This window comes from Halichoeres trimaculatus, unplaced genomic scaffold (genome assembly GCF_033239565.1).
Source record: "Halichoeres trimaculatus isolate MK-OKI-2021-1 unplaced genomic scaffold, fHalTri1.1 fHalTri1_scaffold_3, whole genome shotgun sequence".
In the NCBI taxonomy this organism is placed as follows: Eukaryota; Metazoa; Chordata; class Actinopteri; order Labriformes; family Labridae; genus Halichoeres; species Halichoeres trimaculatus.
In genome coordinates this window covers 3,303,790-3,320,537 of record NW_027437181.1, presented here as the reverse complement: position 1 = coordinate 3,320,537, position 16,748 = coordinate 3,303,790, and the positions used below count along the sequence as shown (strand labels likewise).

At 37.1% G+C, this 16,748-nt stretch overlaps 1 protein-coding gene across 2 annotated transcripts in view; it reads right to left on the bottom strand.

The window, feature by feature from the left end:
- The window catches only part of trpm5 (transient receptor potential cation channel, subfamily M, member 5), a 48,032-nt gene that overhangs the window by 10,127 nt on the left and 21,157 nt on the right, over positions 1-16,748 (bottom strand). For both annotated transcript variants that reach the window (XM_074665685.1, XM_074665686.1), the window contains exons 12-17: positions 14,900-15,043; positions 7,999-8,122; positions 7,652-7,797; positions 3,945-4,057; positions 3,717-3,818; positions 1,810-2,068 (exon numbers count right to left, since the gene is read on the bottom strand). In XM_074665685.1, the coding sequence (XP_074521786.1) occupies positions 1,810-2,068; positions 3,717-3,818; positions 3,945-4,057; positions 7,652-7,797; positions 7,999-8,122; positions 14,900-15,043 (888 nt within the window). The remainder of the gene's footprint in view (positions 1-1,809; positions 2,069-3,716; positions 3,819-3,944; positions 4,058-7,651; positions 7,798-7,998; positions 8,123-14,899; positions 15,044-16,748) is intronic.

Genomic DNA, 16,748 nt, shown 5'->3' with positions numbered 1-16,748 from the left:
TCTTGATGTGCTCCAAGCAACTAAAGGCGCCCATTTGGAAGTGTATTAAACTAGTTTTAAAAAATTTGAATATCTCCTCCTCGTCTTGTAACCACACGTACCCATCTGTTCATGTGCCTATGTAATGCATTTTTTTGATTTTATTTATAGACACTCTGTATTGTTGTTTCTCTGCATGTAATAAAAACAAGAATAAACAACAACATAATATTTAACGCTCATAAGAATAACATGTATTTGGCCATCTTTACAGCTTGTGACACGTTGTAAATGAATTTGAATTAATTTGTAAAGTAATGCCAGTTAGGTGGCCTAACTATGGTGGCGTATTCACCAAAAAAAGAAAAAAAAAAGAAAGAAAATTCTCTTGTCAATGCAACATAACCATCTCATAAAAAAAAAGTATTTTTTAAATTTTCCTATTTTTATGAGATACTATCTCACGAAACAGGATTTTTTTTTTTTTTTTTGAATTTCCTTTCTTATGAGATACTTTCTCTCTAAAAGAGGATCTTTATTTTTTTCAAATTTATTTTTTGGATATTACACAGAAAATATATATTTTTGATGTTCCTGTTTTTATGAGAACAGCAATCTGAAAAAGTAAAGGAATTCTTGAAAATTTTTTAACCGCCATCTCGATGAAGAAACATAAAACATGTTACTATTAGCTAAAACACCTTAAAAATAGGCCCTACCTGTACTGACTCTGCACCTCTAATTAGCAACGAAAACATGCAGCAACAATCATGCAGCAAAGCATCATGGGAATTCTTCTTTTTATGAGATCGAATCTCATACAAACAGGAAATTAAAAAAAAAATCATGTGTTTTGAGACAGTTATTTTGTAAAAACAGGAAGTTCGTTTTTTTTTCTGAGTAAATGCAATATGCCACCAGACCACTCAGGCAACTGATTATTAGTTTGTTGCCCAACCGTATGATCCCCCGAACTCTTTGGCTCCTGACTGTCCTTCCTCCTGAATTAAGGCATTAATAGCCCCACTTTAAAAAAATCAAAACTCAAAGGGTGAAACTGCAGTTTCTTGAATTATTAAAACTTAATTATGATGTAAATCACTAAAAATATTCACCCTGTGTAAAGAAGAAGTCACACCTCAGGTTGGTTATGCTGTGAGAGGTTATATGTACATTATGTTCTCATGTTCCTGAGTCTCAGCAGCTCATGTCGCAGCCCGCTGCCTGTAAAATGTATTTGTTGATCGAGCTGCCTCAACACACCTCACATCAGATCATCTATCAGATTAAAAAAGCTGCAAACCCACGGTTTCTAACCTTGTTCTGTGACAAGTGTGCTAAGAACAGGGCCCCCTGCGGCGCCGTCTTCCTTCAGGGCCAGGCATGCAACCCCAGGCTGGGGAACATGCCAGGGCCGCCTGTGGCACAGAGGCTCTTTTTTTAGAAACCTGTGCCATGACTCTGCTCAGCTCGGGGTCTTTCTGAGACAAACATTGAAAGAACAAGCAGAAGGAGCAGCAGCGAAGGCCTGTCTCATCTGGGGCTTTTGTGCCCGAGGGAGGAAGGCTCAGCGGGATCAGTGCAATAAGGGATCATGCTCATCTGACCGGGCTCAGTGGGAGGGAGTCAGGCAGAGAGGTGAAAAGCTCATGAATCCTTAAAACCTCAGGGAGATTGAGCTCGTTGAAGCGATTCACATCACCTCCTACTCAGAGATGTGAGGCTGGACTCTGTCACGCAAACATATTTCATGGAAATGGTAGACTCTCAGAAGAAGAGGTTGAAACCACTCGGCGTGCACGTTTTAAAACAAAAACTGTGATTGGCTACCTGCCGGAGCTCCTCCAGCACCAGGGTGAAGACCCAGAAGTAGAGCATTATTTCAGCAGGTCCAGGTCCGTACGGAGGGGGTCGACGGAAGTCCAGCAGGAGCACGTAGGTGAAGAGGCAGAGGAAGGCGAAGTACATGATGACGTTACCCAGGAAGACGGTGACAGGAGCGCTCCAGAAGCGGCGCCAGCGGCGGAGCAAGAAACGCCACCAGACGGAAGCACAGCTCTGAGCTGCCGGGTCGCCGGGGGTGGAATCTCTGCAAGAAAAGAGCGGAAAGACCCTCGAGTTCTTCCTGGCCTATTTCTCTCTACAGTAATAGAGTTATATATATTTACAGAATATCTAAAGCTTTACAGTACAAATAGGCTATTTCCTTTAGCAAGTTGCCTCGGCACTCAGTCATTTTAAACTAATGCAAAAGTTTTGTTTTCTGGGTCTTCAGGACAATTTTGGTCTCAGCGACAAAAAGAAAAAGAAAAAAAAAAGAAAAAACATTTTATTGATTCATTTTCTAAAACTGCCACAATTAATTTTCTTAAATGTGCTGTGTAATATTACTTCATTTGGTATTTAATGTCTGGACTGTAAAGGGATTCAACTATTGTTCAAATGTTGAGGTTTTGGATATTATGGTTTGGCAAAAATCAAAGATGGCGGCCAATTTTCATCGCTATTTTTAATTGATTTTATTGTTCGCTACAGTGCAGCAGCTATGCTAAGAAAGAAACTGTTTCTTTTTAATCCCTATCTTAGCATAGTGAGTAAGGGAAGGTGTTCGTTGTATTTTATTTACAATATTTTTGTTTAATGCACGTAAAGAAAATTCTGTAATTTTACAAAAACTTCATGCCCTTTAGAATTTTTTTTTTCTATTTCTTTCTAGGTAAATTTTGATAACAAATATATATTTTTTTAAAGGACAACAAAGCATCTCAGCCCCCATAAAGTCCCCCCTGTTAATGGTGGACCAACCACTAACCACATTAATAAAGATTATTAGAAAAATAAATAAAAATAAATAAAGGAAAAAAAAATAAAAAATATATATATAAAAAATAAAAGTATAAAATAAATAAAAATATATGTATATATTTAAAAAATTGAAATAAAATAGAAATAAAAAAATTTAATAAAATAAAATAAATTTAATTTAAACAAAAAAACACCTTTTTAACAAGTTTTACAGACCTATGATTATTTTTTTTTAAATATCTAAAGTTGTGCTCTGATACTGAATACAACATGGCTAACATCGCAGAACAACGCAAAAATTATCAGTTGCTCTTTCTGATCCTAAATCTATACATGCTCATTATGTCTGGATTAGATAATCTGATCAACTGTCAAAACAGTTTCCATATTCCTTAAGGCTGGCGGTGGGTTGTTGGTGTCAACGCCCCCTAGAGGGTGATTTTTGGATCAAATAAAAATGAGAAATAAGCCATACATGGAACCCCACTATTTAAGTGGAAACAGGAATGTTTCCACATATTGTCTTGAAATAAGATGATAAAATGTTGATGATAGACGTATGCTCCTTATATCAAACATACAGGCATGTTTTTATTCATTCCAGGTACATTCAACGTGTTTTTATTATGTTTTGGTTTCAGACTGAAAGCTTCCTCTATGTATTGGCTGCAAGACAAATTCTAGTGAGCTGAAATTAAAATGTAAATCAGTGCAGTTCATCTGGTTTTTATGCTCAAGCTGAATTAGATCTGGATAAAAAGCAGCTGAACTGTCAATGAAGTGTAGAGCGATGGTTTTCTGCATGTGTACGACTGAAATAATGAGGATAGGAAGACAAAGTTAGCCGTTAAGAACTCTAAAATAAAGCCTACAGCTGTGACTTTAAGTCTTGTTTACTGAACTGTTATTTCACAGACTGTTTTCAGACTCACAGAGCGTTGTCGTCATCAGTTAGCAGTAAAGCCTTTTCTGTGTCCAAACTGTCCAGCTCTGCAAACTGCTCACGGCTGCTTCGACCTTCGAGCTCTTCTTCACTGAGAAACACACAGAAGAGAGTGATGCACACACAAAAATAACACACACACATACACATACACAGTTCTGCTTCAAGGCTGACATGAGTGATGGGTGTCAACACACACAAACACACAGCTGATCACCTGAACTTGATGAGGTTGGTCCAGATGAGCGGGGGGCAGAAGAAAGACACCACAAGTTTGGAGATGGCCGTGTCTGTCGTCATGGCGCCCCACCAGATCTTTGTGAGCAGAGCCTGACAGATCAGAGATTTATTTAGATTAATATCAGACAGGACAGGGACAAAGTGATCTGGCTTTTCAATCAGGTTCACCACAAGAGGGCACAACAGGTCTTGGAATATTTTTGCCCTTCAGTTTTGGGATTTTATCCATGAGAGCAGGCGTCTGCAACCTGCGGCTCTGGAGCCTCCTCGTAGTGGCTCCCTCTGACATAAAACACCCCATCAAGATAAATAAAAATATTTTTTTAATCTAATTCATATTTATTTATTATTTATTTTGTTGCACATTTTTACTTTATTATGCAACATCGCTGCATTTTGTGATAAACTTTGCTGAAACTCATTACATATCCTGTTCAAACATTTTATTACAAAATGCAGCGTTATTACATGTTGAAGTGAAAATATATAACATTATTACATATGATACTATTATAAGGTAATGTGGCATTACACCTTTTTACTGTCAAATTTTAAAAAAGTTTTAATAACCTGTAACTAAAATATCAGACTCAGAATCACCTTTATTCACCAAATATCTCAGGAATACAAGAATCTGACTCTGGTTTAACCACATTTTCTCTGTACCATTATTGTAAATACTAAATATTACAAAAAGAAAAATAAATAGAGCTTAAGTAGTAATAAAAAAATAAAATAAAATGATAATAATGATAATAATAATAATAATGAATCACAAAATTAAAAATAATGTTAATTATAATAACAATAAATAACAAAAATAAAAATTATAATTATAACTTTGTACAGAGAATAAAAATAAATTCACAATTATGTTGAAATAAAATAAAAATAAAGATATCCATAATATAAATATTTGTACGATAAAAATATTACAGAAATATTTGATGTGTGGCGAGAAATTAGCAAACAACAAAAAATGTTGAAATTTTGAAAAACCTTTTCATCACAAGCACAAAGCATTTGTTAAAAAGAACCACATTAAAGAGGTAGACCTCTTAGTAGTAGACCTTCATATGTACACTACTATGGAGCTCCTAAAGGGACATGGACAGAAAAAGTCAAAACATTTGTTACTTGTGCGCATGAGAAAGTTTCTCGTGTATTATCAGAGGACTCTGTGTGTCTTAAAATATGTTCAATGATTTGCCCTGGATGTTTTACTTTATACATTACAATCACAGTCGATTCATGTGGGATTAAACACATACGTCCGTGTAATATCAATATTTTATCAGGTCCCAGGAAGACTTATCCTGTGCAAATCCTGTGCATTGGCTATCTGATATCTCATGTGCACGCAGAACAAAACTTTTAATTTTCTCTGCCTATATACCTTTAAGGGGCTCCCTACCCCATATTTTTTTTGTTTGTTTGTTTGTTTGTTAATTTTCAGTAGAAAGTGTCTTTTTAGACTTAATATGAGCCACATTCACCTGACCAGTCCAGAAAAAAATGTTTTATTTCAAGTTATTTAAAGAGGATCTGAATTGTTTTAACTAGGGCTGTCATTTTAACGCGTTAATTAGATTAACCAATTACACCGCAAATTAACTCGTTTTAAAAATTAACGCAGATTAATCTGGATCCCAAACCCGCGGGGCGTTCAAAGACGCACTTATTATCAAATGTCTGGTATTTACAAACCGTTTGTCCTACTTGGAAAAAGTGGTGTTCTCGTCAGATTTTCAAATTTCCGACGGTCCCTGAATGTATCACACCTGACGTCAGCAACATGCTTTAAGGGGGGAAGCGAGAGTGATACAGTCCACGTCTCGTTTATTCACACGTCCTTTTTGAAAATCTGCAGAAAATCAACCGTTTGCTCAATTCTGTAAAAAACAGATAATTCTACACTCTTTACTGCATCAAACAAGCTCTGAATGATCGATATTTGTCCTGTATTTAAATCTAAAGAATTCTTTGAAAATTTGCTTCCATCTTCCTGGTGTCATGTTTCAGCTTGGGGCTGCTCTGCACCAATCAGCAACAGTTTGTGAGTTCAGAGCATTTTAAACTGAAAATACTTCACTTTTCTTTGATCCAAGACTTGAATTAAGTGTTTTGTACATAGTTCCTCACAGTTTTTAGCCTTTAGCCCTGGTTCTCCTGACCTCATAGAAGTATAGAAGCTCATATTGCAGTGAAAATTTAGTCCACATTGAGTAAAAATGTGACAGAAGCAAAAACTGTCCTTAAAATCAAATCAGCTTATCTTAAGTGTAGGACTGTGTAGATTTTGTTAAGGTAGGTTCATGTGTTCCTTATGCCTCAGGGTACCTAAAAATGTGTTGTATATATTCCCACCCTATTTTTTAAAGTCTTTTAATGTCTTTAAATGTAATTTTAATGTCCTGGAATTCAAATTCTTTGTTTTGGGACTTTAAGCAGATATGAGATTAAAATGAGATTAATTAGATTAATTAATTACAAATCCTGTAATTAATTCGATTTTTTTTTTTTAATCGTCTGACAGCACTTGTAACAAGTAAAAAAAAAAATCTGCCAAGGAAACAAGAGAAAATTTTATTGTACTAAGACATTATTCTAGTTTTAAGCAAATTTTTCTTGCTCAATTGGTAGAATTTTTTTACGTCATCATAGGTGTCGCCTGGCCTGGGCATCCGGGGCTTCAGCCTGGGACGTTTTTTATTCAGTGCCGAATAATTCAACTTCAGAACGAACGATGAGCCACTAAAGAAGTTGAAGTTTCCATTTTCATGAACGCAGCACAGGATGACGTCTTTTTGATGCCAAGACCAATCAGAGAGGAGGTGCGTGAAGCATCCATTTTTTATTGGCTAATGTTAACGGCGTGCTGGATTCAGCAAGACATTAATAAAAACTGCACTTGACAGCAACGTGAAAAATCGACATATGGCGTTTTTTTTTGTGAGACGTAGTGTTACTCATTTCAAAGTTTAGCTAACCAGCGGGGCTAGTCTGACTTCTAAGACAATTTTTACTTAAAATAAGACAAAAACACTTGATAAGATTTAAGTTTTTGCAGTGTCCGACTCACCTCACACCAAAAAAATCTTATTTTCCTTCCTCATTAGGACTTTCATATGACACCTTTAACCCTTCCTGCCTCACTCTCCACTCACAGACGTCTTAAGACACCTGATGCTCCGTTAAGGACCCAGTCGTGGTTTTCCAGAAGGAACAGGCCTGTAGTTTCCCTACTCTCCTAACACAGCACACACTCTGAATTTCAATTAACAGGCTCCCATTAAAAGCGGATATATTACTCCAGCCGTGCTTTAAATAAAATATCACCTCACTGTGGAGTTTTCTGCGTGCAAACTTTCCTGCTGACATTGAATACCAATTAACTTTCAATGATGACTTTGTGATGACAAGGACGTCTGCTAGATGTTTAGGCAAAACTGTGCACTGAATTGAATCCAGTGAAGTGACTTTGAAAGAAGTAATGGCTGAAGCATTAAATGGCTGCGGGGTAAATCAGTATTCTCTCACAGACGGCAGCGAAATAAATGTCCCGCTCTCTTAATCAAATTCATAAACTCTGACACTGTTGGGGGAGAGTCGTCGTATTTTACAAAAGCTGCTGGAAAAGGAGAATTGGAGCTAAAGGAGCTTATGAATGTGTCTCCTCGTTACCTGAACTCCATCGTGGGCGAAGAAGGATTTAGCGTCTGCCTCCGTCGCCAGGTTGAGGACGGTGGACTTGCTCCAGCAGTGTGTTCGTCTCACTAACAGCGCGTAAGCTCTGTCCTCGCTGTTGGAGTAGCATTCTCCGAAGACGTCTGTCACAGAGGGAAGAGAAGGTGCACACACTGTCAGAAAACTCTGAGGAACCTGCACATCCAGATCCACATTTCACTCCCTTCCTGTGCCATTTGTTTTGTCTCTTGTCAGAGTCCCTGACTGCACCTCATGCAATGTTTGACCTTTATTTCTCCTGATTGCGCTGTCAGCTTTTGTCGTGGAGCAGCTCCTGTACTCACCAAGGGCAAACTGCTCATACTTGGCCTCCTTCATACTCCTCGCAGACTCAGCCTCAGATTCCAGTCGTGCCATCTCTTTCAGAATCTTACAGCCCGCCAGCGCTGCCGCAACCGCCTCAGGGCCCTGAAGGATTAAAAGAAAGCTGGATCCAAGAAAGAAAGAAAAAGGTCTGACGGAGGGATCTGAGCTTTATTTTGCCTTTTAACAAGAGAAACTGAGATCATCAGGCTACGATTATCCCCACCTGAGAGTCCAACAGCTGTCTCCACAGGCCTGCTTTGTTATTTTTTACCAAGTAAATAACAGTTTTATTTGCATGTGATGAATTATTCAACACCTAGATGTTGTAGTTGTTGAAATGCCTCAAAAAATTGCCAGCAATTAGTTGGAGTGTGATAGGAGGTCCCGGCAATGTGTTATCTATTTCGCATTTTGCCTGCACACTTTATTTGCTGCTCAAAATTTTCCAAAAAGTCGTTTCCTCACCCGCTTCCTTTCAAGAGAAGATTTCACTTCTTTTTCAGAGCACTTTGAAAAATCAACTCTTCTCCTGCTGCGTCGAGATGATTCACAAAGAGCGTCAAGTCTTGGTTTGCTTCACTCTGACTTAACATGACATGATTGAAAGTGTGGATTGATCTAAAAATACGCAGCAGCGATTCTGCTTGTTGATTCCAATTTACCCCAGATTCGCTTGATTAAAGACACGGATTGTCTGTGCTTGTATAATTAACCCCACGCTGAAACACGCAGACTTTTGAGGAAATTATCAAACATGTTCAACCACTCTTTTATCTGCAAATGCAAAATCATACAGGAGCCAGTCGGTGGTTAGCGTAGCTTTGCATAATAACAGGGAACAGGAGAGCAGCTGGTTCAGTAATCTGCAGCAGGGCTGGTGTTAAGCCCCATCCCTTGACCAAAACACTCTTCACTCACGGTCAAAACATTTAAGACCCCACAGGTCAGTCCGGTCCGCAGCAGAAGAGATTCTTGTGTTGATTCGAAGCAAACACTTATGTTTATGCAAAGTTCAATGACTCTTGTGCTGGTGTTCCTGACACAAGTGTCCTCTGCTGGGCTAATCTGGTGGAGAACGCTGCAGGAGCCCACGTTCGTCTCTGTCGAGGCTTTTCCAGGAGTTTGGTGTCAGATTAACGTGCTGAACAAACTGCTTTTCTTCATTTTTCACAGCAAACGTTTGTCATAAGTGAAAGGTTGTTTTTGTCAGAAAACTGGGAGGGGTTAATACTCCAACAACATATCCTCCTGACTACCAGGAAAAAAAAATATTGTCCAATCACAAAGTTTTTAAGATTCCCCAATCTTTGTGAGGTCATTAGAATACTAAATATTTTTTTTTTGAAACAAAAGTTTGTATTTTTCAGATACCATGTGTCTACTACAGAGGACATTGGAACGCCAAAAATGTGAAACTGAACCTTGATGGCAATCAGAAAACAGCAAAAAGAGGATATAAGAACGAGTTTAACTGTCCATTTCCTTTTTGTTTTGCTTGTTTGTGCTTATTTGGTTTAATACTTCAAAACACAGTTCCCCTTCTTGGAAAAACAAAGGAAAACTTTGCACTTTGTGAACATTAAATATGTTTTGCCCTTGCAGCCGGATCTGCGGCATCTTGCTGCATATGTTTTTGTCTCCATTTCTGGGAGATGGATGGCATGTTGGTGTTGTACTCAGCAATCGAAAGGGGCCTTGACACCTGGACAAACCTTCTGCTTTTCTTGGACCTTTCTTACAAAACAAACTGAAGGTGTACTTTGGATTTTTGCTCCACAGTTGGAGCCGACTGGACTTAGATGTGGACTGTTCTACTTCATCTGACATCTGCTTGCCCTGCCTGAGTTTCATCCTCAGAGCTCTCTGAATCATCTTCCTCTGCCTCTGCATCTTGATCTTCATCAGACAACTCAATATCTGAGTTTCTATCAACAACTGCAGTAAAATAATCTCTGCTTCTGAGAATGAGTCCCTTTCTTTCCATTTGAAAAAAACAGAAAAAAATGAAGTAAATAACTACTAATGTACTACAGAGGACAATTTTTTAACACTTAATTACAATGCTAAAATACATTAAAATTATTCAGAGAATGTTTAAATGTGTTGTTAAGAGTCCCATATAAAATATGCCACCAAAATTTCAAGCCAAAATCTGCACATTCAAAAGTTTTAAACACTTACTTTTCCTCTTCCCATAAAATGCACTACCACTGATGGATGCCATTTTCCTTAATGGAAAAGAGAAAGGTACCAAAGCCCCGCCTTTTAACATATGGTATCATTGAAAAGCCCCAAATGTCCTCTGTAGATGGCATGAAGAGTTTATTCAGTAGTGTGAAGTAATTCAAAGATATTCAGGTTAAGAAATGTCCTCCACAGAGGACAAATTTGAACTACTGGTAGTCAGGAGGATATCATCTGTGAGGTAAAACAAACCTGTTTCAGGACAGTCTAGTCAAAGTTTTCATTCCTGATTAGCAGGTAAATTCTGATAAAAGAGTCGACATCGAAGGATCGTTGCTATAAACACTGAGCAGCAAAAATCCTGTTCCCTTATTCCTGTAGTAACTTTTCTGACATCTCTTTTTTAGGGATTGGTGCCTTTCACATTCAAAACAATCGGTATTACCACTCAATGGTACCACATTTCTGTACTTTTGTTTGTGTTTATGTGGTAGATAATAATAACTCAAAAACTAACCAATGGATCTTGATGAAATTTTGAGGAAATGTTCAAAATGGGATAAGGAAGAAGTGATTACATTTTGAAGATGATCCAGATCACCATCTGGATCCAGAACTTTTTTTTAAAGGATTCTTTATCATTATGAGATAGATAACTTATCCATAAGTGGTTGCATTGCTTTGCAAAACAATACAAGACAAGGTCACCATAATTTCTGACAGATGTAAAAGTATGATCCAGATCCTGCCAATATTCTGGATACTAAGATCTGGAATGTGAAACATGTACTGGGTCATCATCATTTTCAACACTGTCAGGAAACAAATTATCGTACAAACCTGCAACTAACACCAAACTGTAGCAGACAGTCTGCTGAAAGGGAGTATAACATTAAAGTAGGACTAATGCAATGCTGTGTTTATGTCCTGCGTGGAATATCCCCTACTCTTCCACTCCCTCTTAGTCACAGGGATGTGTTCAGGAACTTAAACATGATACCATTTGATTTTACATGAATTGGTACTCTGTGCTACAGACAGAATTTAATCAATACCTATAAAAGTACCTGATTTAATACCCATCCCGACTCCTAACAGCTTAAAACCCAAACATCCAGAGGGATCTTGAGAGAGGATACTCACTGATCCAACTTTTTTAAGTCCAGATACCTTCAGCGATACCTTGGCTTTGGCATCTTCCTACATTGATGCAATCATATTCCAGTATCAGCTTTAAAATCTCCTATTATCCATTATATGAGGATAGACAAAGATTCATGACTGGGAAACCTCTCAACTTTACTTTTTTTGACGTCAAATGAACAGATGAGCTATCGATAAATCTGCCAAATGTGCCAATCAGCAACAATATCTAGTTGAGCTTTCTGAGTCTGTATACTAGGATAACTGAATCCCTTATTGTGAGAACTTAATTTTGTAATCTTTTGCCTCTCTGCTCCAGAAAATACTACTTTTACATTTAAGATGAGCAAAGGGATAACGCTATCATTTTTTCCACAGGGGGCGCCAAAAATGATGCAAACTGAAAGTTACTGACTGGAGCTTTAACTCTACAACCTGACAAACCTGACAAATTAAAACTCAACTACTCTGAAAAATAAACACTTGTGCATAAATTAACATGAAGACTATGGAGCGCCACCTGGCGGCCTGAGCCTGGCGGCCTGAGCTCAGGGCAAACTAACCCCCCCAGATGGATTCTATCTATCTATCTATCTATCTATCTATCTATCTATCTATCTATCTATCTATCTATCTATCTATCTATCTATCTATCTATCTATCTATCTATCTATCTATCTATCTATCTATCTGTGTATTTTCAGGTCTTGTAGATAAACACTTTGACGTACGACTAGATATGTATTTGCAAACCAGTCTACACATGTGTGAAAATGCACATATTTGTGGATTTGCATACATGTGGAAAAATAATTTAAAAAAAACAAGAAAAAAACAGGTGAAGCTCCGTAGATGTAAGATTTTTAGACTGATGTATTGGATCGCATTAGGCAGTAAACAGGTGGCTATAATGTAATGGCTGATCATTATGAATCTCTTTGTATTACCACATTGCATCCAGATGCTCAGGTGCAACCAAGAAAAAGAAAGTCCTGCAGTCTGGGAATCAGCTGGAGGCTCACTGTGTGAGAGGACGCCGTCAGCCGACCCAGATTTTTAAGACATGACCGAGACAAGCAGCTGATCGGCCCTCATTCCCCGCAGCACACTGCACAGCAAACGATTCGTGATCAAGATGAATTCAGCCCGACTTTAAAATCAGCCATGTGCCTCAAAAACTGGGTCAGAATCCGCTTCAATTGGCATAGTGTATGTGCAGCCCAAACTGAACATAAGTGGGAGCAGAGCTGTGAGCAGAGGGGCAGAAATGTAGACTGTCCATCATTTTCCCAACACACATCTCAGGCAGGCGCTGGTTAGTTATTCTCATGATGATAATGGTGTTAAAGGGCACATGGTTTAATCTGTATCAACCTGCAGCTCTTTGACTCCTTTGCAGTGGCTCCTTAAAGCTTTAAAAAATATTACTGAAATAAAGAATTTCTATTTTTCTTAGAGAGGGTACTGATGATTAAAGACACTGACACTAAATAAAATCCTGTGTTAACATTTAGTTGAACTAAATCTTCATCCCATCTGTCAATAAAGCCTGCCACCGCTCTACTTCACCTCCTACAACATCAACAGCCCACCAACTTTCCATGCACCTGTGGCTAACCTCAAGTTTTACAGCCCTGGGAAGATAACTACATCTACAAAAAGACTTATCTGGAAGAAAATACTGATTTTAATTCTGTATGGATGGATTCATTTAACTGACAATGTACTGGATTAATATACATGCTTGAAATTGCAAGACATTAGAAAACAACAAAAAGTTACGAGTTCAGCAATATTATCAACATATGTTATCAAATCCAACTATTAATTAAAATTTTTGGAAATTTTAGAATTTTTTAAAATAAATTTTAAAATTGTTTTAAGGGTTTGCGAGTTTTGAAATTTGAAGAATTAAGATTTTTTGTAAAATTTTAAAATGCAAATATACTAAATCTTTGCTAATTTTTAAAATTTCCATTTTTTTATTAGTCCAAATTTTGAAATTTCCCCCCAAAATTAATTTATCAATATTTTTTTGAAATTTTAAAAATTAAGGGTTCTTTTTGGCAAAATTTTAAAATGCAAAAAAAATAAAAATCTTTGCAAATTTTTAAAATTAACAATTTTTCTTTTTTAATTTGTCAACATTTTTGAAATTTCAAAAAGTTAAGGAATTTTTTTTTGTAGAATTTTAAAATGCAAAAAAAAAAAAAATCTGTGCAAATTATTGAAATTTCCAAATTTTCTTAAAAATTTGTCAAATTTTTTGAAATTTTGAAACCCTCACAATTTTTTGAATTTCATTTTTTTTATTTTGAATTAAAAAAAATCTGATTTTTCTTCAGTATTGGCAAATCCATCAAAAAAATATATATATATAAAAATAACAGACGTGAAAAAAAAAAGATTTTTAAAAAGGTATTGTTTAGATAATTGTTCCTTTGTTTAGCATGTTATAAACCTTTTTGTCTTTATTGTGAAGACAGAGTAGATTTTGTGGCTCCTGAATGACTTTAATCCAGGTGAGCTGAGGCTTAATGACTCCTATGAAAGTAAAGGTTGCAGACCCCTGGTCTATATTTAAATGTAACCTAAAAAAAAAAAGCTTCCTTTCACTGCAGAGAACAATAATAATGTGACTTACATGGAGCTTCACTCTAATTCCCAGGACTCTCCTTTGAGTCTCATTGTTTTGGACTCGACGCCTCTTCATTCAAATAAGAAGTGAAATTTTTACATCCCTCTGTACATCATTATTCCTCTGTTCATATGTATGCACATATCACATCGCAGCTTCCTGAGCTTCTGAGAGCCTGCGAGGATAATTATGATGAGGCCTTCATCGTGAATGATGCTTCAAACAATCAAATTACGAACACAGATCTAGCGGCCAGTGTCTGAGTGGTGAAAATGATTTGCAGAGGAGGATGCACGCACGCTGAATGCAATTAGCATAATTTTAGATAACGTTTGGGATAAGACGCTGCGGTGACACATCCGGGTGACTGCCTGTGAGATTACAGTAATTGGTTCTCTTAGTTTGGGAAAGAGCAATAAAGAAATTAAAACATGTTGAAAACAACGAGTAATTACCGTCGACTGGTGTCATTCAGATTGTTCATAGAGAGTCATTACAGGATATATTTCATACATTAACTTCATCTTGAATTTCAAAACGCACATTATCCTACTTCTGGTTGACTTCGATGCCCCATGAGACGCCATTACTGTCATTTGAATAACGCTCTGGTAGATAAGATGGCTTTTCACTTCACCCCAGCTCTTCATTAACAGGCTGTTTGCATTTTCTTTATCTGGAGCAACATTTCCACACAGCAGGACCGACCTGCACCTGCTCTGTGCTGTAACAGCCGCCTCACACACTGCGCTCCCAGACTCCAAACCCTCACAGGATAATTGAAGCTCACTTCAGTTTGCTTTGACCAGCTCCTCCAGCTTCCAGGCACATTTAGACTGCTATTGATCGAACCACAGAGAGCGGGGCTTGTAGGAGCAGGAAGTGAACAGACAAAAGAAGCTGATAAGACTGACCATCGCCCAGAAGTAGTTAGCCATCTGCTGACGGTTCTGCAGGACGGCCCAGAGGAAGAGGTCCCTCCATGGATGTTCGCAGCGCTCCTCCGGCTCAGCCAGGTTCTTCTGTGTGTGGAAGAGCCGGCCTTTGGCGGGCTTCTCCTAAAGCACAGAGACACAGTGTGTGCTATCAACACCCTTATCAATCTGATTCTTTATTGATTCTCTTATCAATTCCTCCTGTGAAAATCTCTGAACAAGAAGTAGCTTTACAGGTTTCCTGGGTCACAACACTAAATTAAGTTTATGAGCAAATGAAAATGGAATTAGTCACTGGATCTGGATATCACTGGGTGTAAATGCACAGAAATAAGTAAAAAACACACATCATGTGACATAAACTGATTTGTAATATGTTATTGACTAAAGTAGGCCATCTAGTGTCACAAAGTGGTTATGGCAGTATTCTAAGTTGTTTGGAACCTTGCCTTAGTTATGAAGCTAGCCATGAGCCTGCACTTCACTTTTCTTTAAAAGTTTAAATTCTATTCTGAAGCCGAAGTTGTACTGATGTTTGCTAACTGCTAGCATATTAATGCAGTTTTCCGTACATGTTAGCATCAAGCTAGCAGTATTTTGTTGATATTGTGTTTGGTAAATAAAGAGATGAACATTTCTTTGTGAGTTCAGTTCTTCAGTAAACTTCGAGCTGAAAATCCTGAATCAGAGTTTTCTTGGGAAACGTTAGCTATCTGTTAAGCTAAGATAGCTGTAGCAGACTAGTCAACGTAAGGTCTGGCAGCTCCGGAATAGTGTAAAGAATTATTAAGGGAATCTTTAAGCAGAAAGGCTAACGATATCGATGGATTAAAATATTTCTTATTGATTCTCAACAGGAACCGGTTTTTGATTCTCATCCCCAGGTAAGACGGCAGAGGTAATTTGTCCTCAGACCAGGAGATACAAACACAGGAAGCTCAAATCAAACAGCCACCAGGGTGCCTCGGATATTGTAGGGAAATAATAAAAGTGTCAGGGCAAGTATGACATTTCTTTATGTTTCTTTTAGCATTTTGTCAAGAAATCAATAAACAGTGGTGGCTGCATTTTTCCTGACTGGAACAAAGTCTGACCTCTTCCCTGGACCTTCCGACCTTCTCAAAGGACATTACTTTAATAAGGATTTTTGTGTCAGGTCTGCAATCACAAAATTGTTCTACAATTTTGGACCTCGATCAGCTCTGAATTCATCACTTTTCTCATCAATTTTTTAACAGTTTTAATTGAGTTTTCAATTACAGCCATCAGTGGTAATGAGGTAATTACTTTAAGATCTTTACTATTTTCAGGATTCTTTTCAGGTCTTAACATTGTTCATGATTTTTTCATCAGTTTTTCACAGTTATCGCTTTTTCTGTGCATTTTTCTAAGGTCATCTCAAATTTTTTTCAGGATTTTGTTTTTCCACATTTGGAGTCTTCAAATTTCCATGATTTTTGGTGATACCATTTTTTTAATAAAGACTTTACAGGTCTGTATTTTATAATTCTGCATGATTTATTTTATTTTATTTTATTTTATTTTTTTTCCTACAGTTCCATCACTTTTGAGTATTTTTTAGGTGATCACTCAGAATTTTCTGTCACGTTATTACAATTTTTTATGTTTATTATTATTATTTTTTATTTTATTTTAATTTCTTTGGTGACACAATTGTTTTTAGAAAGACTTTTACCACAGGTCTTCAATCTACAATTCTGCTTTTTATTTTTTAAATTTTATTATTATTTTGCTTCTGTTTCATCACTTTTGAGGAGATTGCTCTGCTTAGGATTTTAGTGTCAGGTTATTATAATTTTTCATGTTT